This window comes from Nomascus leucogenys, chromosome X, assembly GCF_006542625.1.
Source record: "Nomascus leucogenys isolate Asia chromosome X, Asia_NLE_v1, whole genome shotgun sequence".
Taxonomy (NCBI): domain Eukaryota; kingdom Metazoa; phylum Chordata; class Mammalia; order Primates; family Hylobatidae; genus Nomascus; species Nomascus leucogenys.
The window spans coordinates 24,765,177-24,791,465 of NC_044406.1; the positions used below are offsets into that span (position 1 = coordinate 24,765,177).

At 43.4% G+C, this 26,289-nt stretch overlaps 2 protein-coding genes across 2 annotated transcripts; both read left to right on the forward strand.

The window, feature by feature from the left end:
* The first annotated feature begins 325 nt into the window (after positions 1-325).
* Positions 326-1,766, forward strand: LOC115833367 (melanoma-associated antigen B6-like). Its single transcript, XM_030807583.1, has one exon. The coding sequence runs from the start codon at positions 326-328 to the stop codon at positions 1,421-1,423; it is 1,098 nt and encodes a 365-aa protein (XP_030663443.1). The 3' UTR covers positions 1,424-1,766.
* Positions 1,767-20,456: 18,690 nt separating this feature from the next.
* On the forward strand, positions 20,457-25,976 carry MAGEB5 (MAGE family member B5). The gene is given in 4 exon segments (XM_012500870.2): positions 20,457-20,781; positions 21,405-21,607; positions 21,609-21,963; positions 25,828-25,976. Coding segments are annotated over 4 exon segments (1,032 nt in total).
* The last annotated feature ends 313 nt before the right edge of the window (positions 25,977-26,289 follow it).

Sequence of the window (26,289 nt, forward strand, 5' to 3'; positions counted from 1 at the left end):
AGAGGATCCAACCCCTGAACAGAGGGGCCCTCACTGCCAGCCCCTGCTGTCACCTCAGTAAGCCCCAAAATGGACTGCCATGCTATAGTCTAATACTCTAACTTCCTCCTGAGTTTGAATGAGACAAACTGACGAGGAGAAAAGGAGTCCTGTGGGTTCCTAGAGCAGTTGTTCCGTAGAAACCTGCAGAAGGGGCCCTAGTTAAAGCCAAGATGCTCGCTCTCTGCTGAAGACATTGACGTGACGTCACTCTCTCCCATCCAGGTGCCAGCCTTCCTGGTCTTCCTACCCACACTCCTACCTGCTGTCACAGGCCACAGCCATCATGCCTCGGGGTCACAAGAGTAAGCTCCGTGCCCGTGAGAAATGCCAAGAGACCCATGGTCAGCCGCGGGGTCTCACAGGTCCCCAGGCCACTGCAGAGAAGCAGGAAGAGTCCCACTCTTCCTCATCCTCTTCTCACCTTTGTCTGGGTGATTGTCGTAGGTCTTCTGATGCCTCCGTTCCTCAGGAGTCTCAGGGAGCGCCACCCACTGGGTCTCCTGATGCAGTTGTTTCATATTCAAAATCTGATGTGGCTGCCAACCGCCAAGATGAGAAAAGTCCAAGCACCTCCCGTGATGCCTCCGTTCCTCAGGAGTCTCAGGGAGCTTCACCCACTGGCTCTCCTGATGCAGGTGTTTCAGGCTCAAAATATGATATGGCTGCCAAGGGTGAAGATGACCAAAGTGTAAGCGCCTCACAGAAAGCCATCATTTTTAAGCACTTAAGGCAAGATCCTGTAAAGAAGAAGGCGTGCACGTTGGTGCAATTCCTGCAGGAGAAGTTTGAGAAGAAAGAACCCATTTTGAAGGCAGACATGCTGAAGCGTGTCGGCAGACAGTACAAGCCGTGCTTCCCTGAGATCCTCAACAGAACCTCCGAACATTTGGCGGTGGCCTTTGGCGTGGAATTGAAAGAAACGGATTCCAGCGGCGAGTCCTACACCCTTGTCAGCAAGCTGGGCCTCTCCAGTGAAGGAATTCTGAGTGGTGATAATGCGCTGCCGAAGTCGGGTCTCCTGATGTCGCTCCTGTGTGTGATCTTCATGAACGGCAACCGTGCCACTGAAGAGGAGGTCTGGGAGTTCCTGGGTGTGTTGGGGATATATGATGGGATCCTGCACTCAATCTATGGGGATGCTCGGAAGATCATTACTGAAGATTTGGTGCAAGATAAGTACGTGCTTTACCGGCAGGTGCACAACAGTGATCCTCCACGCTATGAGTTCCTGTGGGGTCCACGAGCCACTGCTGAAACCACCAAGATGAGAGTCCTGCGTGTTTTGGCCGAGAGCAATAACACCAGTCCCGGTTTATACCCACATATGTATGAAGATGCTTTGATAGATGAGGTAGAGAGAGCACTGAGACTGAGAGCTTAAGGCAGGGCTGGCACTGTTCCCTTGGCCAGGGCACCTTATGGGGCCACATCCTACAGATCCTCCCATTTCTAGGGAGGTCTGAAGTAGAATTTTCGCTTTATGTTAGAAGAGAGTAGTGAGCCTTCTAAGTAGTGCAGTGTAGTAGAGGCTGGAGGGAACAAGATATGTATCTTTCTTTTGTCTTGTTACACATGAGTAACTTGTAGATTTCTGTTTTATCTCTTTGTCAATTATCAACATTGTTCCTCTTAAGTGAAGGTTTATTTTGCTTCAGATTATACAATTATCAATAACATAGCTCTCACATTCATGGCTGTTTAACCAATCTGAAAGTTACGGTTTGGGAATTAACAAAACAAAGTCATACAACATATTTTCTTTGTAATTCAGAACTAGATAACATGGAAACAGAGAATGGATTTTCATATGAATCTTAAAGAACTCCACAGTAAAATAGTTGACATCATAATATGAAGAGAAAGAAAAGGAAAAACAGAAATGTAAAAGTTGTTTAACCTTGGTTTGCCTAATTCCTTTTCCTATTTCTTTTAGTATAAATAAAGGATACCTGGATTTATTTAGGTTATTAAGACTGCATTAGTTTGTTTTGTTCTAGTGCACTTCATATTCCATGTTATCTACTGCATCAAAAAACCCCTCTGATTGGAGGGTGGTATTTTCTGGGTTTAAATAATCACATGAAATGCAGTGATCAATATAAGCCAGAATGAGTTCACTAAAAACCTTTTTGAAACAAGGTTGCTAAATTCAAAGAACTTCCATAGGCTTAAACTGTCTCAAATATTTTCAAGATGTGGTAATTTTGTTTCTTAATATATCGTTAGGAAAATTAAAAATTAATAATTTGTGTAAAAACACATATTATGGTAACTGTCATTTACGAAAGACTCAGTATTTCCTGCTTAGTATGCCATATGTTTTATGGACAGTACTTATACCCCAAAATTCCTACAAGATAGGGTTTAGCAGACTCACTTCAAAATGAATAAATTACAAATTTCTAAAAGCTCACAAGCCTGTAATTGACAGGGCTGGGATTAGATCTCTGGTCTGGATTCATCTAGAGCCCATATTTTTCCAATCCCCTCAGCCTGAGCCAGACTTTGTGTCTTTTAATCCATTTTTCCTCTCACTGCCCAAAATGCTTATCAGAGCATTAAAAGGACACTGTACCCAAAGCACTTCTTTGGATTATACAACTAGAGTAATCATAATGCTGAATAAATGAGTAGTATGAATTACGAAAAGACAAAAATAATACACAGTGACAGTATGATCATCTCCATATGCAACATTAGATAACCCAATAAGATCAGGAGCTCCCAAAATCGTCCTGCTCTGCCCTTTCCCCATAGAAATTAAATCTCCTCAAAGCAAAGTACATAATAGGCTAAGTCTGGCTGGTGAAGCAAAGGAATAGATCAGTGTGTTTTTATCACTGACAGCCCACCACCTGTCCTGGACCTCCTGCCTTGTGGTACAGCTTCCCTATCTCATACAGAACCTCGGACAGGGAGCCATTGTCTTCAAGGTTTGCAGTAGGGAACCTGCTCAATTGTTTGCAGATGTGTGGCATTTCCCAGCAGTGTTAAAGAGTAAGGAGGCATGATGAGAACCCCCATAAATGAGGATTCTGGAGATCACTGCCTCAGAATATCGGGGTCACAGAAAGACCAGGCCCTGCCTACTCTCAGACCTAGAAGGCCCAAGCTATAGCAGTAAGCTAAAATTTCTCTATTTATTCAAGGTTCTCAGGTACATAAGAGTCCTGGTCTAAGGGTGGTGTGCTCTGGTTTTTGGGAGGAGGATCTCAGCCTGTGAAAATGATCAAGATGAGGACTCTGAATGAGAAATGAGGAATTATCCACCCAGAACAGTAGGGGCTCTTAAAGCTATATCTTGCTTTCTGCCTTGGGTGGCCATAGGCAGGGCTATCTGCTTGAGGTTCCCCCTCATTTTCTTTAGGGCTTCTACTGGTGCCCCGGGGAGATAAAGCTTTGATCTCATGGCAGTAGCTCCTATTCTGCCCACGAAGGGGGTCCTCACAAGCCTGGATTGGATTTAAGGTGAGGACACTGGGGTAGCCAAGGTGAAGCACCCTGACTTCCCCCTCTGGTTTCTCAGTAAAGGAAAAGTTTGGCTTGAGGCTGGCAGACTCAGATTAGTAGAGGAAGGAGTTCCACATCCCCAAATCAGTGTTAGAAACCTGAGTGCAAACTGAGGGAGCCACTGACTGCAAAACAGTGGAATCTTGTAGGATTCTGACCGTGCTATTATTCTTCAGAGGATCCTCAATAACTGTGGCCAGATGTGGCTGTTCCTAACTTCCAACTGGGAGATTCCAGGCAGATATGGCCTTGGTCTGAGGAGTGCGGCCTTGAGTCACTGGAGGGTGGAGTTTCAGATTTCGTTAGGTAGGAGTCAAGGTAAAGATGCTGAGGGAGGATAGAGGAGACCAGTCACCCCAGAACAGCGGGAATGCACAGTGTCCTGTCCCTATTGTCAGCCCTAGGAGGCCCAGGGCAGAACTCTCAGGCTGAAGTGCCCCCTCAGTTCCTCTGGGAGTGGTCTCAAGGAAGTGAGAGCCTTAGTCTAATGGGAGCAACCCTAGTCAGCAGAGGATGTTTAAAGGAGTCACACTGCTGACCCTAAACAGGGGTGACGGTACTCCTCCCAGAACAGGTGGAGCCACACGAAGCCCTGCCATTGATGTCTCTCCCTGGCAAACCCAGGAATTCTGAGATGATGAGTCCCACTCGTTTCCTTTCAAGGCATCTCAAGGAGGTAAGGCATCTGGTCTAAGGGGTCAGCCTGAGATTACCACAGGGATAAATTCCAGGTCATGCAAACAGGCAAGCTGAGGACCATGAGGATGGAAGGAACCACTCAAAGCATAACAGTACAGACAACGCAGAATCCCTCAGGTACTGTCAGCTGTAGTTGCCCATAAGGCTTTTTGCTCAGATAAGGAAACTCTTACATCCTTCTTGGTAGTCAAGGAAACTCTTATTTCCTTCTTGGTAGTCTTACGGAATTAAAGGCTGTATATAAGCAGACAGGCCTCTAGGTCTTAGGAATGTTCATCGTGAGGACCTTGAGCAAGGAATGAGGGGAGCAACCAACCTAGAAGAGAGAGGAACCCACATAGTCCCGCCCCTTACAGTCCTGGAAATCCCCAGGCACGAATAACCTGAATATGTCAGCCACTCACTCCTCTCCCCGGAGGACTCATGTCACTAGAGGGAGGAGTCAGAGATCCTGGCTGAGTGAGAACTCAGGGAGTCACAAACCCCTGAACAGTGGAGTCCCACAGAGTCTTTCTCCTGCTATTAGTTCTCAGAGTCGCCTAATATCTGCAGCGAGATCACTTTGACTTCCACGTCTGGGGACTCCAGGTGGTGAGGAACTTGGTCTGAGCCTGGCCATCTCATCACAGAGAACATTACCAGGTTGAGCCAGGAGTCAGGGCGAGGACCAGGAGGAAGGAGCAGAGCATGAAACCTCCTATAACAATGGAGGCAGCACATAATCTCTCCCCTACTGTTAGTCCTGGCAGATTCAGGGATAAATGTCAGGCAGAGAAGAGGCACCCCTCAATTCCTCCTCAGGGTGACAGAGAAATGAGGGCCTTATTCTGAGGGATATGGTAACAGGCCATGAAAGGGAGAAATTGTGGGCACTGTCATGAGTCAAAATGAAGAATCTGAGCGAGGACTGGTGAGGCCAACCCTCATGAGGCCCAAAAGAGCCTGCCACCGCTTTTTGCCTTGGGAGACTCCAGGCAGGTATGGCCAAATAAGGCTGCCCTCCCTTGCCTCTACTAGGTCTCAGAGAGTTCTGGGCCTTGCTGTGAGGAGATGCCTTCAGGTCAGAGAACAGAGGAGCTGCAGGTCCTTCTAGGAGTCAAATTGAGGACCCTTGGTGAAGACTAAGGTGATTATACTCCTTCCCCCAATAGAAGGGGCAACATAATGTCCGACCCCCACCCTGGCTTTCAGCATTTGAAAACCCATAGCAGGACGTCAGCGAGAGGCTGCCCCAATGTTTTATATTGGGCCTAAGGGAGGTGAGCTCCTTAGTAAGAAAGTGAAGCCACGATAGAGCAGAAGAGGGTGTCCCAGGCCCTACACGGAGTCAATATGAGAACTCTGAATAAGGACTGAGGGTCCAGTGATCCCAAGACAGAAAGGATCCCCCAAAGTTGTCACCCCTGACAGGGGTGGTGGGCTGAGGCACTCTCTCACTTTTTGTGGGTTCCAGGTTGCTTCAAAGTGTCAACTTCAGAGCAGAACAGGAAAGAGGTACCAGGCCCTGTCAACAGTTAGCATAATGATCTGGAATATCATCTGAATATTCTCCCCAACCCCAGAACAAAGGGAGCTCCACAGTTAGTCTCTGCTGTCACTCCACTAGGCCCCAAGCTGTGTTGCCAAGCTGCAGCCTAAGACTCACTCTAAGTTGCTTTACCAGGTTCTCAGGGGACAGACTCACTGGGAGAACAATTGCCCAATAGGTTCCTAGCGCAGTGATTTCACAGAAACTTGCATTGGCAGCCTTGGTTAAGGCCAAAGTTGTCTCTCCCTGCTGACGGTGCTCACAGCATTTCATTCTCCTTCCACCAGGTGCCCGTGTCACCTGCAACCCTATTCACACTTCTGTCTGTTGTCTCTGCCCATAGTCATACCTTGGGGTCAGAAGAGGAAGTTCCAGACTCATGAGAAATGCCACCAGGGTGCTCACATCACTGCAGGAGAGGAAGAGTCCCTCTCCTCCTTTTCTCCTGTTTTGGAGAGTGCTCTTCAGCGCTCTCTTGCTACTGACATTCCCCAGGAGTCTCAGAGAGCCCCCTTCATCATCACTGCTTCTGTAGATGTTTCATGCACAAGATCTGATGAACATGCCAAGAACCAAAATGAGGAAAAGCCAAGCACCTCTCCAGCAAGAGCCACCACTGGAGCTCACACAGAGACCTTCTATTCAGGAAGGGAAGTTTGGTAATACAATTTCTGCTGGAGAAGTGTAAAATTAAAGATCCCATGACAAAAGCAGCATTGCTGAACGTTATTAACAAAAAGTGCAAGGCCCATTTCCCTGAGATCCTCAGGAGAATCTCTGAGTGCATGGAGCTGGTCTTTGGCCTTGAATTGAAGAAGTTGACCCCAGCAGTCACATCAATGCTCTTTTCAGTGAACTGGACATCCCCAGCAACAGGAGTCTGAGTGGTGATAAAGCATTGCCTAAAAGTGGTATCTTGATTATGCTCCTGGGTATAAGCTTCACGAAGGGTAACTACACCACAGAAGAAGAGATCCGAACATTTCTGAGTAAGATTTGGATCTACGCTGGGTGAGTGATTTCATACATGAAGAGTCCAGAAAAAAGTTTGGTACAGGAAAGTAGCTAGAGTACCAGCAGGTGTCCAACAGAGATCCTCTACACTATGAATTCCTGTGGAATCCAAGAGCCCATGCTGAAATCAGCAAGATGAAAAACTGGTGACTTTTGGCCAAAGTCAGTGATACCATCCCCAGGTGTCTTTCCATCCCTTTATACAAGGCACTGAGACAGGAAGAGAGAGCCTGAGGTATAGCTGCAGCCAGTACTGAGGCTAATGCCATGGCCAGTGCACATTCTGGGGCTACAAATAGCAGTTTCTCCCGTGTCAAGTGAAAGTTGAGGGAGATTCTTTACCCTTTTGAAAAATAATGCAGTTAATGTTCAACTTAGTAGAGGACATAAGCAGGACTAGAAGAAATATAGTTTATATCTTCTTTGTGTTTCTGTTCTATGTGAATAACTTTTTTTTTTTTTGGTTTTCAAATATTGTTTTATTTATTTTTTTCCTTCCAACTTTTATTTTAGGTTCAGGGGGTGCATGTCCAGAATTTTTACATGGGTAAATTGCAACTTGCTGGGGTTTGGTATACAAATTATTTCATCACCCAAGTAGTAAGTATCGTACCCAACAGGTAGTTTTTGATCCTCACCCTTCTCCCACCCCCACCCTCCACCCTCAAGTAGAATCTAGTGTTTATTTTTCCATTCGTTATGTCTGTGTATACTCAATATTTAGCTTCCACATGTGAGTGAGAACGTGTGGTATGTGGTTTCCTGTTCCTGTGTTAATTTGCTTAGGATAATGGCCTTCAGCTGCATCCATGTTGCTGCAAAAGGCATGCGTTTGTTCTTTTTTATGGCTGTGTAGTATTCTGTGATGTATATGTGCCACATTTTTTTTTATCCTACTCACTGTTGATGGGCATCTAGGTGAAGTCTTGGCTATTGTGAATAGTGCTGTGATAAACACATGCGTGCATGTCTCTTTATGGTAGAAAGTTTTATATTTCTTTGGGTGTATACCCAGTAATGGGATTGCTGGATGAAATGGTAAATTCTGTCTTAAGTTCTTTGAGAAATGTCTAAACTCCTCTTCACAGTGGCTGAACTAATTTACATGCCCACTAGCAGTGTATAAGTGTTGCCTTTTCACCACAACCTCACCAATAACATTTATTTTTTTCATTTTTAAATCATAGTCATTCTAAATGGCATCAGATGGTATCTCACTGTGGTCATGATAACATTTCTCGAATGATTGGTGATGTTGAACATACACAAATCAATAAATGCGATTCATCATATAACCAGAAGTAAAAGCAAAAACTACATGATCATTTTAATAGATACAGAAAAAGGTGTTGATAACAGTCCACATCCCTTCATATTAAAAGCTCTCATCAGACTAAGCATTAAAGGAAGATACCTCAAAATAATAAGAGCCATCTATGACAAACCCACAGTCAACATCATACTGAATGGGCAAAAGCTAAAAGCATTCCCTCGAGAACTGGAATAAGACAAGGATGCCCACTCTCGCCAGTCCTATTCAATATTGTTCTGGAAGTCCTAGCCAGAGCAATCAGGAAAAAAAGAAAGAAAGAAAAAGCAACCAAATAGGAAGAGAGGAAGTCAAACTATCTCTCTTTGCAGATGACATGATACTATACCTAGAAAACCCCATAGCCTCTTCCAAAGGCTCTTACATCAGATAAACAACTTTAGTCAAGTTTTAGGATACAAAGTTAATGTAGAAAAATCAGTAGCATTTCTATATATCAATAATGTCCAAGCTGAGAGTCAAATAAAAAATGCAATCCCATTCACATAGCCACAAAACGAATAAAACACCTAGCTATACATCTAGCCAGGGAGGGGAATGATCACTGCAATGAGAATTATAAAACACTGCTCAAAGAAATCAGAGACAACACAAACGCATGGAAAAACATTCCATATTCATAGACAGGAAGAATTAATATTAAGATGGCCATACTGCCCAAACCAATTCACCAATTCAATGATATACCAACAACGGTTTTCACAGAAGTAGGAAAAACTATCCAACATTCATATGAAACCAGAAAAGGGCCCGAATAGCCAAAGCAATTCTAAGCAAATGGAACAAAGCCAGAGTTCTCCCACTACGTGACGTCAAATTATACTACAAGTCTACAGTAACCAAAACAGCAAGTTGCTGGCAGCAAAACAGATACATAGACCAATGGAACAGGTTAAGGAGCCCAGAAATCAAGTCGCACACCTACAACCATCTGATCTTCTGCAAATTCTACAATAACAAGCAATGGGGAAAGGACTCCTTATTCAATAAATGGTGCTGGGATTACTGGCTGGCCATATGCAGAAGAGTGAAACTGAACTCCTTCCTTACACCATATACAAAACTCAATTCAAGATGGATTAAAGGCTTAAATATAAAACCTAAAACTATAAAACCCTTGAAGAAAATCTAGGAAATACCATTTTGGACAGAGTTCCCGGCAAACATTTCATGATGAAGACACCATAAGAAATTGTAACAAAAATAACAACAAATAGACCAAAAAAAAAAACAAAAATAGAAAAATAGACAAAAACAAAAAATAGGCAAAAATTAGACAAAAATAAATAAAAAATAGACAAAATACCAAAAATAGACCAAAAAAACAAAAACAAAAATAAACAAGTGGGGCCTAATTAAACTAAAGACCTTCTGCACAGCCAAGGAAGCTATCAACAGAACAAACAGACAACCTAAAGAATGAGGGAAAATATTTGCAAACTATGCATCTGACAAATGTCTAATATCCAGAATCTAAAAGGAATGTAAAGAAATCAACAAGCACAAAACAAACAACCCCAATAAAAAATGGGCAAAGGACCTAAACAGACACTTCTCAAAAGAAGACATGCAAGTGGCCAATAAATATATGGGAAAAATGCTCTTTTATGTACGTATTTATCAGTTAAAAACTATTTTTAACTTACATCAAAGCTTTATTTGCTATTTTCACAATCTGCATGCAGTATCTTTGTACATGCAAGTCATCTTGTTTTATTGCAGTTAACTTGATTTCCAGTTGCTCTTTTGATTTTCCAACTGTGTATTTTAACTTCTTTACAGTTACAAATTATAAAAAACACTTATAGACATACAATAATGTGTGGGTCCATAAAGCTTCATTTTTTAAACATTAAACATATAGGTTTTTGTAGATGAGTGGGACTGGATAAAGTGCCTCTTGCTTATTCTCAAAACTCCTAGAGCTTGTGAATACATAAGGCAATTTCCAGAACACCAGCAGGCAGGAAGCTTAAATTTCCTACACACAGAAATTCAGTTCCATTTCTATCATGACTCAAACAGGAAGCTCAGGAAGGAATTCACAAGAAAGGTTAGAAAAATGTATACGCTGTGTGTGTGTGTGTGTGTATACATAAATATTATATATATTACACATATATATAAAACTTATACACCCCTCACCCCATCTTACAAAGCATTTTGAAGATCATAATAATCTGGGAAGTGCATGACTTCTAAGATATTAGTATGATTTAGGAAACAACACTCTATAAAATATCTGCCATGACACAGTATATTATCTTTGTGATCCCCCTATTTACAAGATCTATAAGGTTATGTAGAATGAGATAATTTAAAAGCTCAAATTCCTTCCAAACCAGCATAACTTTTAGTAGGCGGGATGCCACCAGGGTTGTCAAGAAAGTGCCAGTAGGAGTCATGGAAGATGTTACAGCATCAAGTGCAACAGTAACTACGTAAGGAGACTCTGGAAGGGCAAAGGGGAGAGTCTGAGAAGAGTTGATTTTAAGGATTATCTTGCCAGAAATCTCTGGCTGACTTCCCAGAGCAAAGAGACTGATTTTCTGTCCTCCTCCCTGCAGGAACTCACCTAGACAAAAGAGAAAATTCTAAAGACTGGTGGGGACAAAAGGAAACATAGACTGGCTAAGACCAAGTACAATCATACTGAGAGGTGACAGCGTGCTGGCAGTCCTCACAGCTCTCGCTCACTCTCGGTGCCTCCTCTGCCTGGGCTCCCACTTTGGCGGCACTTGAGGAGCCCTTCAGCCCGCCGCTGCACTGTGGGAGCCCCTTTCTGGGCTGGCCGAGGCTGCAGCCGGCTCCCTCAGCTTGCGGGGAGGTGTGGAGGGAGAGGCACGGGCAGGACCCGGGGCTGTGCGCGGCGCTTGTGGGCCAGTGCGAGTTCCAGGTGGGCGTGGGCTCGGCGGACCCCGCACTCGGAGCGGCCGGCCGGCCCCACCGCCCCCGGGGCAGTGAGGGGCTTAGCACCTGGGCCAGCAGCTGCTGTGCTCAATTTCTCACCGGGCCTTAGCTGCCTTCCCGTGGGGCAGGGCACGGGACCTGCAACCTGTCATGCCTGAGCCTCCCCCGCCTCCATGGGCTCCTGTGCAGCCCAAACCTCCCCCACGAGCGCCGCCCCCTGCTCCACCACACACAGTCCCATCGACCACCCAAGGGCTGAGGAGTGCGAGCGCACGGTGCGGGACTGGCAGGCAGCTCCACCTGCAGCCCCAGTGGGAGATCCACTGGGTGAAGCCAGCTGGGCTCCTTAGTCTGGTGGAGATGTGGAGAACCTTTATGTCTAGCTCAGGGATTGTGAATGCACCAGTTGGCATTCTATGTCTAGCTCAAGGTTTGTGAACATACCAATCAGCACCCTGTGTCTAGCTCAGGGTTTGTGAATGCACCAATCAACACTCTGTATCTAGCTACTCTGGTGGGGCCTTGGAGAACCTTTATGTCTAGCTCAGGGATTTTAAATACACCAATCAGCGCTCTGTATCTAGGTCAAAGTTTGTAAACACACCAATCAGCACCCTGTGTCTAGCTCAGGGTTTGTGAATGCACTAATCGACACTCTGTATCTAGCTGCTCTGGTGGGGCCTTGGAGAACCTTTGTGTCTAGCTCAGGGATTGTAAACACACCAATCAGCGCCCTGTCAAAACAGACCACTCGGCTCTACCAATCAGCAGGACGTGGGTGGGGCCAGATAAGAGAATAAAAGCAGGCTGCTCGAGCCAGCAGTGGCAACCCACTTGGGTCCCCTTCACACTGTGGAAGCTTTGTTCTTTCGCTCTTTGCAATAAATCCTGCTGCTGCTCACTCTTTGGGTCCACACCGGCTTTATGAGCTGTAGCATTCACCGCGAAGGTCTGCAGCTTCACTCCTGAAGCCAGCGAGACCACGAACCCACCGGGAGAAACGAACAACTCCAGACGCGCTGCCTTAAGAGCTGTAACACCGCGAAGGTCTGCAGCTTCACTCCTGAGCCAGCAAGACCACGAAACCAACAGAAGGAAGAAACTCCGAACACATCCGAACATCAGAAGGAACAAACTCCAGACACGCCGCCTTTAAGAACTGTAACACTCACCGCGAGGGTCCGCGGCTTCATTCTTGAAGTCAGTGAGACCAAGAACCCACAATTCCGGACACAATACCTACTGCCTTTGTATCTGGCTTTAAGCTACCAGAGGCTTGGCTGGCCCAGAATTCCAACAGGATTCCTAGCAGTTTCTGAGAACACAGCAGAGGTCCCCTACTCCCTAAGGGCATCTGGCCCAAGGCAGAGCCCCTTCCTGATGTAGAGTGGGTTCTGCTTGTTTCAGGTGGCTTCCTCCACCTCAGTACTGTTCCTTTTACCCCATGGAATCATGGTGCCATAGGGCTTCTAATTTAATGTTTTAGCACAGGGCAGAGTGGAAAGGCGCATTCAGAGGCTATAGGATGTCTCTCTATCACTGTCAAGATTTGTCATGATTTCAACATAGAAATTGTGGCGGAAGGTAATTTCCCACTGGATAGAGCCTTTCTTTTACTTTCCATCTCTCCTGAAAGTTCACCCTGAAATGCCAGTTCACACAAAGACGACAACCAATCTGGCTTCCTGTTTTAAAGAACAAGGCTGGGTGGCTGGGACTGCAGAAATCCAGTGGGACATGAAGAAACCAGTAAGGAATAGATTTACGTGATAGCCCTCTTCCAGGGTGGGACAGTCTTCCACACAGGCCTGAGTCACCCTTAAGAAGTATTTGGTTTGGGAGGTGAACCAACCATTTATCTGTGGATTTTTACTTTGTTATTGTTGTTTAAGACAGGGTCTCTTTTCTGTCACCTAGGCTGGAGTGCAGTGGCTTCAATTTCCTGGGCTCAAGTGATCCTCCCTCCTCAGACTCCCATGTAGCTGGGACTACAGATGCACACCACCATGCCTAGATAATTTTAAAAAACATTTTTAATAGAGACGGGGTTTTGTCATGTTCCCCAGGCTGGTCTTGAACCCCTGGGCTCAAGGGATCCTCCCAACTCCGCCTTCCAATGTGCTGGGATTACAGGTATAAGCCACACTGCCCAGCCATATTTCTACTTTTGAAATTATTCTTAGCCTCCAGAGCAACCTCGGGACATCACGATGAAAATTTTATTTATTTATGTGTTTGTTTTAGAAACAGGGTCTCTGTGGCCCAGGCTGGAGCACTGTGACAGGATTATGGCTCACTGCAGCGTCAGGCTCCTGGGCTCATGTAACCCTCCTGCCTTGACCTTTTGAGTAGCTAGGACTACAGGTGGATGCCACCATGACCACCTAATTTTTATTTTTTATTTTCTATAGAGATGGGGTCTTTGTAGCCCTGTCTGGTCTTGAACTTCTGGTCTCAAACAATCCTCCCACCTCAGCCTACCAAAGTACTGAGATTACAGGTATAAGCCTCTGAGCCTGGCCTGAAAATTTTAAAAGGATATATCAACAAGGCAGCTTTCAGCACCAGGTAGGAGTAGCCGAAGACTAAGGATTTTTCCCAAATCTCTTGCTCAGCCTCTTAGGTTTAGAACCTCAGACTTATGCCTACTTCTATTCTCACTCCTTACCAATATCCAAAGTCAGCCTCACTTCCCCAGATGCACAAAGGAAAACTCATTTTTCTGAACGTATATGTCTTGGTTTGTTCTCCAGAAAAATATTCTCAGTTCGTTGTTCTTTTCCTGAGTCCTGGAAAACCTGAAGCTGTCAGGTCAGCTTCACTCAAAATTCCCAACATTCCAAATACCACGAGGTTTCTCTTTTACCAGAATTTCTGTTGGCACTAATTCTCCACAACATTGATTTTTGAGGGCTCACCTTAGAATTTCACAGGCCAACGGCCTCTAGTTCCTTAAACAAAGAACCATGAAGAAGGGTATCTGCTGGGAAGGAAAACAAGACAGATATACCAAAAGACCAGCTGTGAAAATGCTAATGTGCAAGAAGGGGAAAAAGAGATATTGTACATGCATAAGATTTTGCACTCTGTGTAAGATTTTCATTTAAGGTGATCCAAAGGCCTATGGGAGAAGGATTGGATAGAGAGAAAGTGACTTTTTGCACAAAAGGTTAACAAAGCATATTAAAGTTTTCCAAAGAGCCCTTCAAGCAAATGTGAGAAACTAGAGTATAACCCGTTGCTTAGCCTCAAGCACCTCACCCAGTTTAAAAAGAGGGGAAATAAATAACCTATTTGCCTAGCTACCTTCAAAGAATCTCAAGCATCAGTCACTTCTATACTTCATTGTATTAATCATAATAAGCAGTACTCAGAGGATCCTGCATTATGAGGGTCATTCCTGACTAATATGGTTTTAATGTGTTCCTCAAAAAGCATGTGTTGGAAACTTAATCCCCAATGCAGTGTTGAGAGATGGGGCTTAGGGGGAAGTAACTAGGCCATGAGGTTTTTGCCCTCATGAGTGGATAAATGCTGTTATTGCAGGAGTAGGTTCCAGTGGGCTCTTTATCATGGAAATGGTGTCCTTCTGTCACCTAGGCTGGATTGCAGTGGCTTGATCATGGCTGACTGCAGCTTTGACTTCCCAAGTAGCTGGGTCTACAGGTGTGTGCTGCCACACTCGGCTAATTTTTTGTGTTTTTAGTAGACACAGGATTTCACCATGTTAGCCAGACTGGTCCTGAACTCCTGACCTCAGGTGATCCTCCCACCTCGGACTCCCAAAGTGCCAGGATTACAGGTATCAGTCACCGCACCAAGCCTGTTTTCATTTTTAGATCCCACAAATAAGTGAGAACACGCCATGTTTCTTTTCCTATGCCTGCTTTATTTCACTTAACATAATGATCTCCACTTCCATCCATGTGGTTGCAAATGACAGGATCTCATTCTTTCTTAATGTCTGATTGTTATAAACAATCCAGTTATACTCTTTTAGTTTTTCTTAAATGTACAGTTAAGGTACTATTGACCATAGTCGCCTTGTTGCACTAGCAAATATGGCTAATTCATTATTTTTAACTATTTTTTGTACCCATTAAGCATCCCAACCTTCCTCCCACTCCCCTTCCCTGTCCGTGGTAACCATGCTTCTACTCTCTATCTCCATAAGTTCAATTGTTTTCATTTTTATTTATTTTTGTTTTTAGTTTTTTGAGACAGAGTCTCACTCTCACCCAGGCTGGAGTACAGTGGCACAATCTTGGCTCACTGCAACCTCTACCTCCCATGTTCAAGCGATTTTCCTGCCTCAGCCTCCCAAGTAGCTGGAATTACAGGCATGCACCACCACGCCCGGCTAATTTTTTGTATTTTCAGTAGAGACACAGTTTCACCGTGTTCACCAGGCTGGTCTTGAACTCCTGACCTCAGGTGATCCACCCATTTTGGCATCCCCAAGTCTCAGGATTACAGCCATGAGCCACTGCACCTGGCCTGTTTTAATTTTTAGATCCCACAAATAAGTGAGAACACGCCATGTTTCTCTTTCTGTGCCTGCTTTATTTCACTTAACATAATGATCTCCAGTTCCATCCATGTGGTTGCCAATGACAGGATCTCATTCTTTCTTAATGTCTGAATAGTACACCACTGTGTATATGTAACACATTTTCTTTGTTCATTCATCTGTTGATGGAAACAGGTTGCTTCCTAATCTTAGCTATCGTAAACGGTGCTGCAACAAATGTAGGAGTTCAGATACATCTTCAATGTATTAATTTCCTTTCTTTTAGGTACACACCCAACAGTGGGATTGTTGGATCATATGGTAGCTTAATTTTTAGTATTTGTGAGGAAACTCCAAACTGTTCTCCTTGGTGGTTGTACTAATTTACATTGCTACCAAGATTGTACGAGCCTTCCCTTTTCCGCACATCCTCTCCAACATTTAATACCTGTCTTTTATATATAAGCCATTTTAACTGGAGTGAGATGATATCTCATTCTAGTTTTGATTTGCATTTCTCTGTTTATCAGTGATGCTGAGCACCTTCTCACATGCCTGCTTGCAATTAGCCTGTCTTCCTTTGAGAAATGTCCATTCAAATCTTTTGCCCATTTTTTAATGGGATTATTAGATTTTTTCCTACAGAGATGTTTGAGCTCCTTATATATTCTGTTTATTATTTGTTTGTCAGATGGGTAGTTTGAGTATATTTTCTCCAATTCGGTGGATTGTCTCTTCACTTTTAAATATTTCATTTTCTGTACAGAAGCTTTTCAACTTGATGTGATCCTATTTTTCCATTTTTGTTTTTTTTGTGCTTTGCTTACCTGTGCTAATGGGGTATTATGCAAGAAATTTGTGCCCAGACCAATGTCCTGGAGAGTTTTCCCCATGTTTACTTGTAGTAGTTTCATAGTTGGAGATCTTAGATTTAAGTCTTTCATCCATTTAAATTTGACTTTTGTATATGACGAGAGATAGTGTTCTAATTTCATTCTTTTGCATAGATGTCTAGTTTACACACAACCATTTATTGAAGAGACACGAACTTTTAACGTCATTGTCTGCTTATGTTATCTATGTCATTTCTCAATGAATTTTAATCCATTGATTTTTAAAATCTATTCTTTATTGACAGATAATTGTGCACATTTATGGGATACAATATGATGTTTTGATCTATATATTTTCCCTAGTGGACATATTCTCCGTTTTCTTTGCATGTCTGGCAATTAGATCGTATGCCAAGTATTGTGAATTTGGCCTCGCTCACATTTGTACAGCATAAGTGTGCTGGATATTTATTTTTTAAATAGATTCTTATACTTTGTTCTGTGACTCAGTTAAGTTTGTTCAAAATGCTATGATCCTGATAATTCTTGCTTTTAAAGTTTCTTAGGTGTGACCAGAGCTTCATACATCTAGGACTAATCTCGCATCACTACAGAGATTAAGCCCTTCTGAGTACTCTCTCTCTCTCTCTAGTCTGTCTCTCTCATGTTCTGGGCATGACATGATTTTACACTGGCTGGTGAGAACAGGAACCCCCCCTAGGTAGGCTGGAATTCTCTCTGAAACTCTTTCCTCTCAGATACTTTGTGCTAGGAACTCTAGACATCGGATCCTCCTCTCACCGTCAGCTTCATCTCCTCAACAACAGAAGATGGCCAGGTTTCAACTGAGCTACCCCTCCCTGCACTGCAGGCTCAAGGCAGCAAGCTGGGGAAGTTACAGGCTCACCTTCTTTTCAGTCTCATAGGAATCACTGTCTTTTGTTGCCGGATGTCCACTATATTAAAAATTGACATAGATATGTTGTCATTTTTATCTATTTTTTAAAGTTGTTTTAGGTATGTTGTTAAATCTATCCCCTTTTATTCTTCTTTTCCAGAAGTGTAAGTAGTATAACCCAAATTTAAAACCTAAATTATTATGGCATGTAAATGTCCCCAAACTGCAAGCTAATCAACAGTTGAAGAACATTAGAGCAAAAACTTGAGTACAGAGATTATGGGCCACACACACTCATACCTACATACATGTAATAAGTATGTATGTTTGTGTGTTTACCTATATATTTATATAGATGGATTAACATATAAGTACGAGAGTATAAATCAGCAGTTTATACTTCACTGTAACAGGGCAGCACCAAATTCAATGTAAAATCCTCCAGTCACTGCGTTCTCTCCCCATAGTGCACAGATTCTCCCTCTGCACTGCATGGCTACTGTGGGGAAGTGTGGGGGGTGGAAGAGGCTGGGTGAGGGGTAACAGTGTTTCAAGACTCTCTCTTCTGCCTTCCTCAATGCTCCTTTCAGTGATAGGAATTTAAAACCAGGTATTGTGATTGCTCACCTGATTTTTGGTTCCAGAGTATAAAATGCTATAAACTAGTTTATACTCTGGAATAACTGTTATAAAGGGATATCAACAATGTTCCTTTTCTGATCATGTAAATTTGTGATTAATTATTTAAGCTTTCAAGATTTTCCAAAAGAGATGAAACATATAGACTTTATTATAAAATGCTATAAATATTCAAAATATGATATAGATACCTCTACTAGTAAGAGTTCTCCAGAGAAACAGAACCAATAGAAGGTAGATAGATAGATAGGTAGATAAATGGATAGACAGATATTCTATTTGCTGGTTGGGTATTGAGGTGATTAGGTCATGAGGGCAGAACCTTCATGACTGGAATTGGTGCTCTTATAAAAGCAATCCCAGAGCGCTTCTTTGTCCCTTCTTTCACGTGAGGAGACAGTGAGAAGATGGCTATCTATGAAGAAGGAAGCATGCCTTCACCAGAAACCAAATCTGCCAGTGCCTCCATTTTGTACTTCCCAGCCTCCAGAACTGTGGGAAATAATTATCTATTGTTTAAAACCACCCTATGGTATACCTATGGTATTCTGTTATAGCAGCCAAAATTTATTAAGATAAATATAGATAAATACATACATATGGAAAACATATATAGAGATGACATAGATATAGGTAATATAGATATATCAATAGACATAGATATAGATAGGCTTGCTTGATATGGACCCTAATGAAAAGTTCAAGATATGCAGGATGAGTCAACATGGTGGAGACCCAGGAGTGCCAATGATGTAGTTCTAGTTCAACGGCATACAGGCTCAAGACCCAGGAAGAACTTATGGTTTAGTTCAAGTGTGAAGTCAGGAAGCAACTGATGGCCCAGCTTGAATGAAGTAATGAGGGAGAAATTTTCTCTTATTCAAGGAAAAGTTATTGTTTTTGTCATTCAGGCTTTCAACTGATTGAATGAGGCCCATACACATTGGGGAAGGCAATATGCTTTACCCAGTCTACTGATTCAAATGTTAATCTCGTCCAAAAATAGCCCTACAGAAACACCCAGAATAATGTGTTTGAGTAAATATTTGGGCACTCCATGGCTCAGGCAAGTTGACATGTAAAATTAACCATCACAATACTAATAATGAACACACATCCTCTGGGTTTTTATTGTTGCTGTTGTTTTTTTAATATTGGTCAACCTCTTGCCTGACTCTATTTAGCCTCTAGTTTACTTGCTGTTTTTATAACTAGGTGAAAACATTAAAAGTTAAGTATAGGCTATGTCTATTCAACCAACTTGAAAGACTCCCTTCAGAAAAAGTTTCAAATTATATTTTAAGAGCAGAAATTATATTTACAGATCATCTCTGACTTATGAGGTTCAACTTATGAGTTTTTTGGTTTTACAATGGGTTTATCAGAATGTAACCCCATTGTAAGTGGTATTACATGCATTTCCAGTTGATATTTTTAACTTATGATGGGACTACTTTCCAAAAAAAAATTATAAGTCAAAGAACATCTCTATATCTAAAACATATGCTCCTTGACATGACTGGATTCAATATTTATATGAAAGGACCGCATGCAACTAAACTTTTTATTGTGTCTTCAATCTCGTTACTTGTTATTTGTCTGCTCAGGCTTTGAATTTCTTCCCGGATGAAACTCGGTAGTTTGTATGTATCTAGGAATTTATCTATTTCTCCTAGATTTTGAAATGTGTCGGCATATAGTTGCTTATAAGAGCCACTAATGATCCTTTGAATTTCTGTAGCATCAGTTATTGTAATGTCTCCTTACAAGCTGTTTCTTATAAACTGTTTGTTTTATGGAGCATCCCAAGTCCAACCTTGTGATTCTTGCAGACTTGCAGAGGTATCGCCTTGATGGTATTGGACACAATCCAAGAGGATTCTCTGAATTACCAGGCAGAGACTCTTCTTCTCTTCCCTTACTTTCTCACAGACATATAGAGTCAGTCTCTCTCTCTCTCTCCCCCCCCACGTCTCTCCCTCCTCTCTCTCCATTCTGAGACACCTTAAAGCTGCAGGTTGAGTGACACAAGTGCCTCTGTGACCACCACTATGATTTCACTGGGTCAGACCTGAAGCCAGCACAGTGCTGGGTCTCACCTAAGGCCTGTGTAACCATTCCCTGGCTACTGCCCATGTTTGCTCGAAGCCTTGGGGTTCTACATTCAGCATGTGGCAAAGCCAACCAGGTCTGTGTCCTCCACAGAGCCCTGCCCCAACCCGCTCCTGAGCTGGTCCCTGAGGAGTCCCCAAGCATGGCTGTTAGGCCCAAAGTCCATTCACTTTTTCCGTTGGGTTGAAGAACCTGAAGGCCTCGGTCCAAGGCTGGTGGACTCAGGTCAGTAGAGAGAGAAATCTCAGGCACTACATAGTTAAGAAGAGAACCCTCCTTAAGATTGAGGGGACTCCATTTCCCAGAATGGCGTGACACCGAACTCTGCCCCTGATATCAGCCTGGGGGTCCGGGCAGGTCTCTCAAGACTGAGGTGCATTCTCACTTTGTCCCCATGAGAGTTAGAGAGGTAGGGCCCTGGTTGTAAGAAGATGGCAGCAGGTCAGCGAGGGCGATTTCCAGGTTGTGGGAAAAGTCAGAGTGTGGAGTCTGATTATCGTGGGGACCGTTCTCACTGTAACAGCAAGAACACTCAAATGTCTTCGCTGTTGTCAGCCCTAGGTGGTCTGGGTGTCCCCAGAGTGAAGTGTTGGGCAGAAGTTCTTCTTTATTTCCTCCTCATTAGTATTGTGAAAATTCCTAGTGTCAATTTCAGAGCAGCAGAGGGGAGTGGGGCTCTGTGTCTTGTCAACAATTTTTATGATGATAATGAATATAAACAGAGAGGATCCAACCCCTATCACAGGGGCCCCCACTGTGAGCCCCTGCTGTCACCTCAGTAAGCCCCAAAGTGGGCGGTCATGTTATAGTCTAAAACTCACTCTAACTTCCTCCTTCGTTCCAAGGAGACAAACTGACCAGGAGAACAGGAGTCCTGTGGGTTCCTAGAGCAGTTGTTCCACAGAAACCTGCAGAAGGGGCCCTGGTTAAAGCCAAGATGGTTGCTCTCTGCTGAAGGTGTTGACGTGATGCCACTCTCTCCCGTTCGGGTGCCAACCTTGCCAGCTTACCTGCCCACACTCCTACCTGCTGTCACGGGCCACAGCCATCATGCCTTGGGGTCAGAAGAGTAAGCTCCATGCCCGTGAGAAATGCCAAGAGACCCATGGTGAGCCCCAGGATCTCAAGGGTCCTAGGGAGTTAGGCCACTGCAGAGAAGAAAGAAGAGTCTTGCTGTTCCTTCTCTTCTCTTGTTTGTCGGGGTGCTCACCGCAGGTCTCCTGATGCCTCCATTCCTCAGGAGTCTCGGGGAGCTTCACCCACTGGCTCTCCTGATGCAGGTGTTTCATGCTCAAGATCTGATGTAGCTGCCAAGGGCCAAGATGAGAAAAGTGCAAGTACCTCCCAGGAAGCAGCCTTCATTCAGAGCATGTACTGAGATCCTCTGAACAGGAAGTTGAGCATGTTGGTGCAATTCCTGCTGGAGAAGAAAGAGTTCATTGTGAAGGCCGACTTGCTGAAGCTTGTCAGCAGAAAGTACAAGCAGCACTTCCCTGAGATCCTCAGGAGAACCTCTGAGCTCTTGGAGGTGGTCTTTGGTGTTGAATTGAAAGAAATGGAATCTGGCGGTGACTCCTACACTCCTTGTCAGCAACCTGGGCCTCTCCAGTGAAGGAAGTCTGAGTGATGATAAGGGGCTGCCGAAGACGGGTCTCCTGATGTTGTTCCTGGGTTTGATCTTCATGAAAGGCAACCGTGCCACTGAAGAGGAAGTCTGGAAGTTCCTGAATGTGGTGGGGATCTATGCTGGGAGGAGGCACTTAATCTTTGGGGAGCCCCGTAAGTTCGTCACAGAAGATTTGGTGTAAGAAGGGTACCTGGAGTACTGGCAGGGGTACAACAGTGATCCTCTGTGCTATGAGTTCCTGTGGGGTCCACGAGCCCATGCTGAAACCACCAAGATGAGAGTCCTGGAAGTTTTGGCCAAGATCAATGACACTCTCCCCATTTCCTTTCCAAATCTGTATGAAGAGGCTTTGACAGATGAGGTAGAGAGAGCAATGAGCCTGAGAGCTGCACACAGAGCTGGCACTGTTCCCTTGGCCAGGGCACTTTATGGGGCCACATCCTACAGATCCTCCCACTTCTACGGAAGTCTGAAGTAGAAGTTTCACTTTATGTTAGAAGAGAGTAGTGAGCCATTTAAGTAGTACAGTACATTAGAGGCTGGAGGGAACAAGATGTGTATCTTTCTTTCGTCCTGTTATACATGAGTAACTTGTAGATTTATCTTTTCCTTTCATTATTATTTCAAAAATGTTCTTTAAGTGAAGCTTTAAATTGTTTCACAGTCTAAGTTTCTTAATGTCATAGATCTCACATTTATTTCTGTTTGTCAGGTTTAAGACTAAAAGTTTTGTTATTTTAAAACAAACTGAAAGATCTTCAACATTTTATTTTTAGTACAGAATAAGGTAACGTGGCATTGGAATAGGGATTTTCATGGAAATGTGAAAGAACCCCACAGCAAAATAGTTGAGATCACAAAATAGTGAAACAAAAGTAGAGTAGTTAATTTATGTTTTTTCCTAATCTTTTTGCTCATTGCTTGTAATATTAAATTATATAAACCTGTACTTGCTTTGTTTATTCAAACTGCATGAGAAAATAAATAACAAATTAGACTTCCTGCTTACTGTTTTCATTGTTTTTTAATTATTGTTTCTCAACCCGTAATCGAGTACCTGCTATTTGGAAGGCTCCCTGATAGTACTGGTGATGGTAAGCAAAAGGAGATCCAACTTCCGCCTGTAGAATTTTAGAGTCAAGCAGCAACTAACATATAAGGAAGATGATGAGGTACCATCTCTAAGACACAAATGACAGTAAAAGGAGGCGATAAGGAAGAGAAGATTTCACATTAATGTAGTCAAATGTAAATTACCTGATGAAGGCAGTTCAGAGTCTTAGAAAACTGCAAGTCTCTCCATGGGAGTTAATTTAAGTGAAGCTGCAGGTTGGGCTGGATGAGGCTGTGGGAGTGGTGAGCATGGGCCAGGCCCTCAGATGGTGCCTCTCAGAGTTGAGACGCTGTCCCTGAAATGGGAAGCAAGTCTTAAAAGTTATTTTAACATTGTACATATACCAGAAAGAAATCCCCAACTGGGATAGGAAGGCAAAGAGACCTGTGCAGTTGCCCCAGTTCACAAACTGTGTCTTCTGGGCACATGATGTCCAGGGACTATCTGAGCAATATGAGTGATACTTCCTTTACACAAAATGCCAAGAAGCCACTGAACCATCACCCCTATCATAGGCTGGGAGAGCCAGAGTCTGCTCCATTAAAAAGACATTTGAATTAGGTTACTTTGAGTATAATTTGTCAAACTCTAAGGGAGGGTTTGGTTTTTGGTAGTGATGAAGTGAATGAAAATAGGGGCAGTTTGGATGGAAAAATGACCTGGGAAGTTTTAAGAACTTTGAGTTGCCTCCAGCTGAAGAAGACAACTCCACAGCCAAATAACAGATGCTTTAATGAGGAAACACTACTCAGTTTTACTGGCTGGGCAGCATTTCAGCAGATGTGGATTTCTATGTTATTTAGAGTATTCTCTAATATATTCTGGAAATAAAATTCTGTAAGGGAAGATTGTCATCATCTTGGGTCAAACTAAGTTTGGTAATAATTACCATTCATTAAAGACCCAAAGTTTACCTAACACTATGTCAGGTGATTTACATAGAATATATATATATATATATAAATTCGATAAGATGGGGTTTATCAAATTGACTTTGCAGGTTAAAAACTTGCAATTTTCTCAAGTTCACAAAACTGGCAAGTGACAGAATTAGACTAGACCCTGGCTCTGAATTTCTCTAGAGTCCACAACTGTCCCACTTCCAGCCTCAGGCAGACCTTGTGTTACTTATTTTCTACTCATTACTTCAAAATATATCTCAGGTGATACAAAGCAAGACTTCAAACCCCAAAAACTGTTTTGGAATACATAGCCCAAGGAATAAGCAATAAAAATACCAAAATAAATGCAAGTTGTGAATAAAGAAAGAGATATTTGTTGACAATATCATTATCTGCAAAGTCAATGTCAGAAACCTCAAAAGACTAGGGACTCACAAAATCATTTGGCTCAGCCTCTTCGCTGTAGCAAGTAGATGTATTTGAACAGAAGTTACATAAGAAGCTAAGTCTGCCTAGTGACAAGAAGGTATGTATTGGCAATGGTTTTCTTTTTTCTTTTTCTCTCTGAAAGCACACCTGTCCAGGGCTTTCTGCTTTGTGCTTCAGATTTCCTATCTCACATCATCCTTAGGACACATCCTATTCTCTGCAACGTTTGCAGAGGGAAAGCTAATGAAGGGTTTGGAATGATGTGGCATTTCTCCAGAAGCCTCTCATAGAAAGTGTAGAAACCAAGATGAAGACTCTGGTGAATGAGAACTAAAGAAACAAACACCCCACAGTAAATGGAGTAACAGAGATCAGACTGTGTCTGCTTTTAGACCTGGAAGACTGAAGCAGGACTGTTAGGCTATTTCTCACTTATTGTTCAGTGTTCTCAGGAACATAAGAGCCTTAGTCTACATGAGTGACCTAAAGTTGAAAGAAGAAATTCAAGGCCTGCAAAGAGTCAAGGTGAGGACCCTGAGTGAGGACTGAGGGCAGACCTTTACCCTCCACAGAGATAGCCCCAAGGAGCCTGAATCTTGATGTCATCCCTGGGAGGGCACAGACAGGTGGCATTTCCTGTTTTCATTCTGGGACCTCAAGGAGTGGGAACCTTGTTCTAAGGTTTTGAGACTTAGACAGTAGAGGGAGATGTTCCATGCCCTGCCAGGAATCAAATGCAAAATCATGAGTGATGACTGAGGGGACCACAGACCCTATAGTAGGGAGGTGGCACAGAACCTCCCCCTGCCATCAACCCTGGGAGGCCTTGGGCAGGGCTGTCAGGCTGACTTCTGCAAGAAGGGTTTCAGAGATATGAGGGCTTAGTCTGAGGGGAGGGTCCTCAAGTCAACAAAAAGTCCAAGGCCCTGCTATGAGTCAAGGTGATGGTCCCTAGTTAGGACTTAGGAAACCCTCTACTCTCAGAACTAAGAGAACCACACGGAGTCCCACCCTTACTGGCAGCCCTGGAATACATGGGCATTGTTGACATGATATGACATACTTCCTCGTATGATGTCACAAGGAAGTAAGGAAGTTGGTCTGATTGTGAGTTAAGGTCAGCAGTTAGAGGATTTCCAGGTTTCTCCAGAGGCCACAGTGAGTACACTAATAACTGAGGAGACCACATACACTATGAGTGGGAACACCACAGAATTCAACTGTTATTCTCAGCCTTAGGACAACGAGGACAGGTAAGAACAAATGAGAACAGATGAGAAGACCCTCACATTCCCCATAGGGCATGTTTCAGGGTCGTTTTGTCTTTAGTATGAGGGGATAGGCCTTAGGACATGGGAAGGAGAAGTTCCACACCCTACCAGAGGACAAAGCAAGTGCTAAAGGAACCATCTACCACTAAATAGAAGAGTTAAAAAAGAATCTGGCCCTACCCTGGTTTCAGTGCTTGAAGGGCCAGGGCAGGGTTGTGAAGTTGAAGCTCTCCACCACCTCTTTATGTCAGGTCTATTGGAGGTGAGATCCTTAGTCTGAAGGTGCAGTAGTCACCATTCAAATGAAGAGAGTTGGGCTCCTAGGCCCTATATGCCAATGTAAGGACCCCAAGTGAGGACTGAGGATCCCAGAAAGGCCAGAAAGGCCAGGACAGAAAATTATCTACTCAGCAGTCAGCACCATGGGCACTCAGACAGCAGTGATAAGGTCAATGATATTTGCTCCAGGTGCCTTCTCATCACAATATGAAGAGGCTTTGCAAGATGAGGAAGAGAGCTCAAGCCAGAGATGCAGCCGAGACTGGCACTACTGCAGTGGCCAAGACTGTTTCAGGGCCAAGTTCAGCAGCTTCTCTCAACCCTATTGAAGTCTGAAGCTTTTTTCATCCAGTCGAGCAGATATAACATCACCAAAAGGGATTTTTATGGAAATACAAAAAAAACCCCAGTAAAATAATTGAGATAATGAAATAGAAAAAAACAATAAAACATGATCTTGGTTTTCTTCATTCCTTTCAGTCTTTTGTTTTATAAAATTAAATGATTTACACCTTGATATATTTAGCTTAACAATGTAGGAGAAATTAAATTTAATAAGTTAGATCTCTTGCTCACTCTCTCTCATATTCCCCAAACATCATTTGAGTATCTGCTTTTTGGAAGGCTCTGTAACAGTACTGG

Coding starts and splice junctions, on each gene's coding strand:
- LOC115833367 (XM_030807583.1), top strand. CDS start 326: ATGCCTCGGGGTCACAAGAGTAAGCTCCGTGCCCGTGAGAAATGCCAA.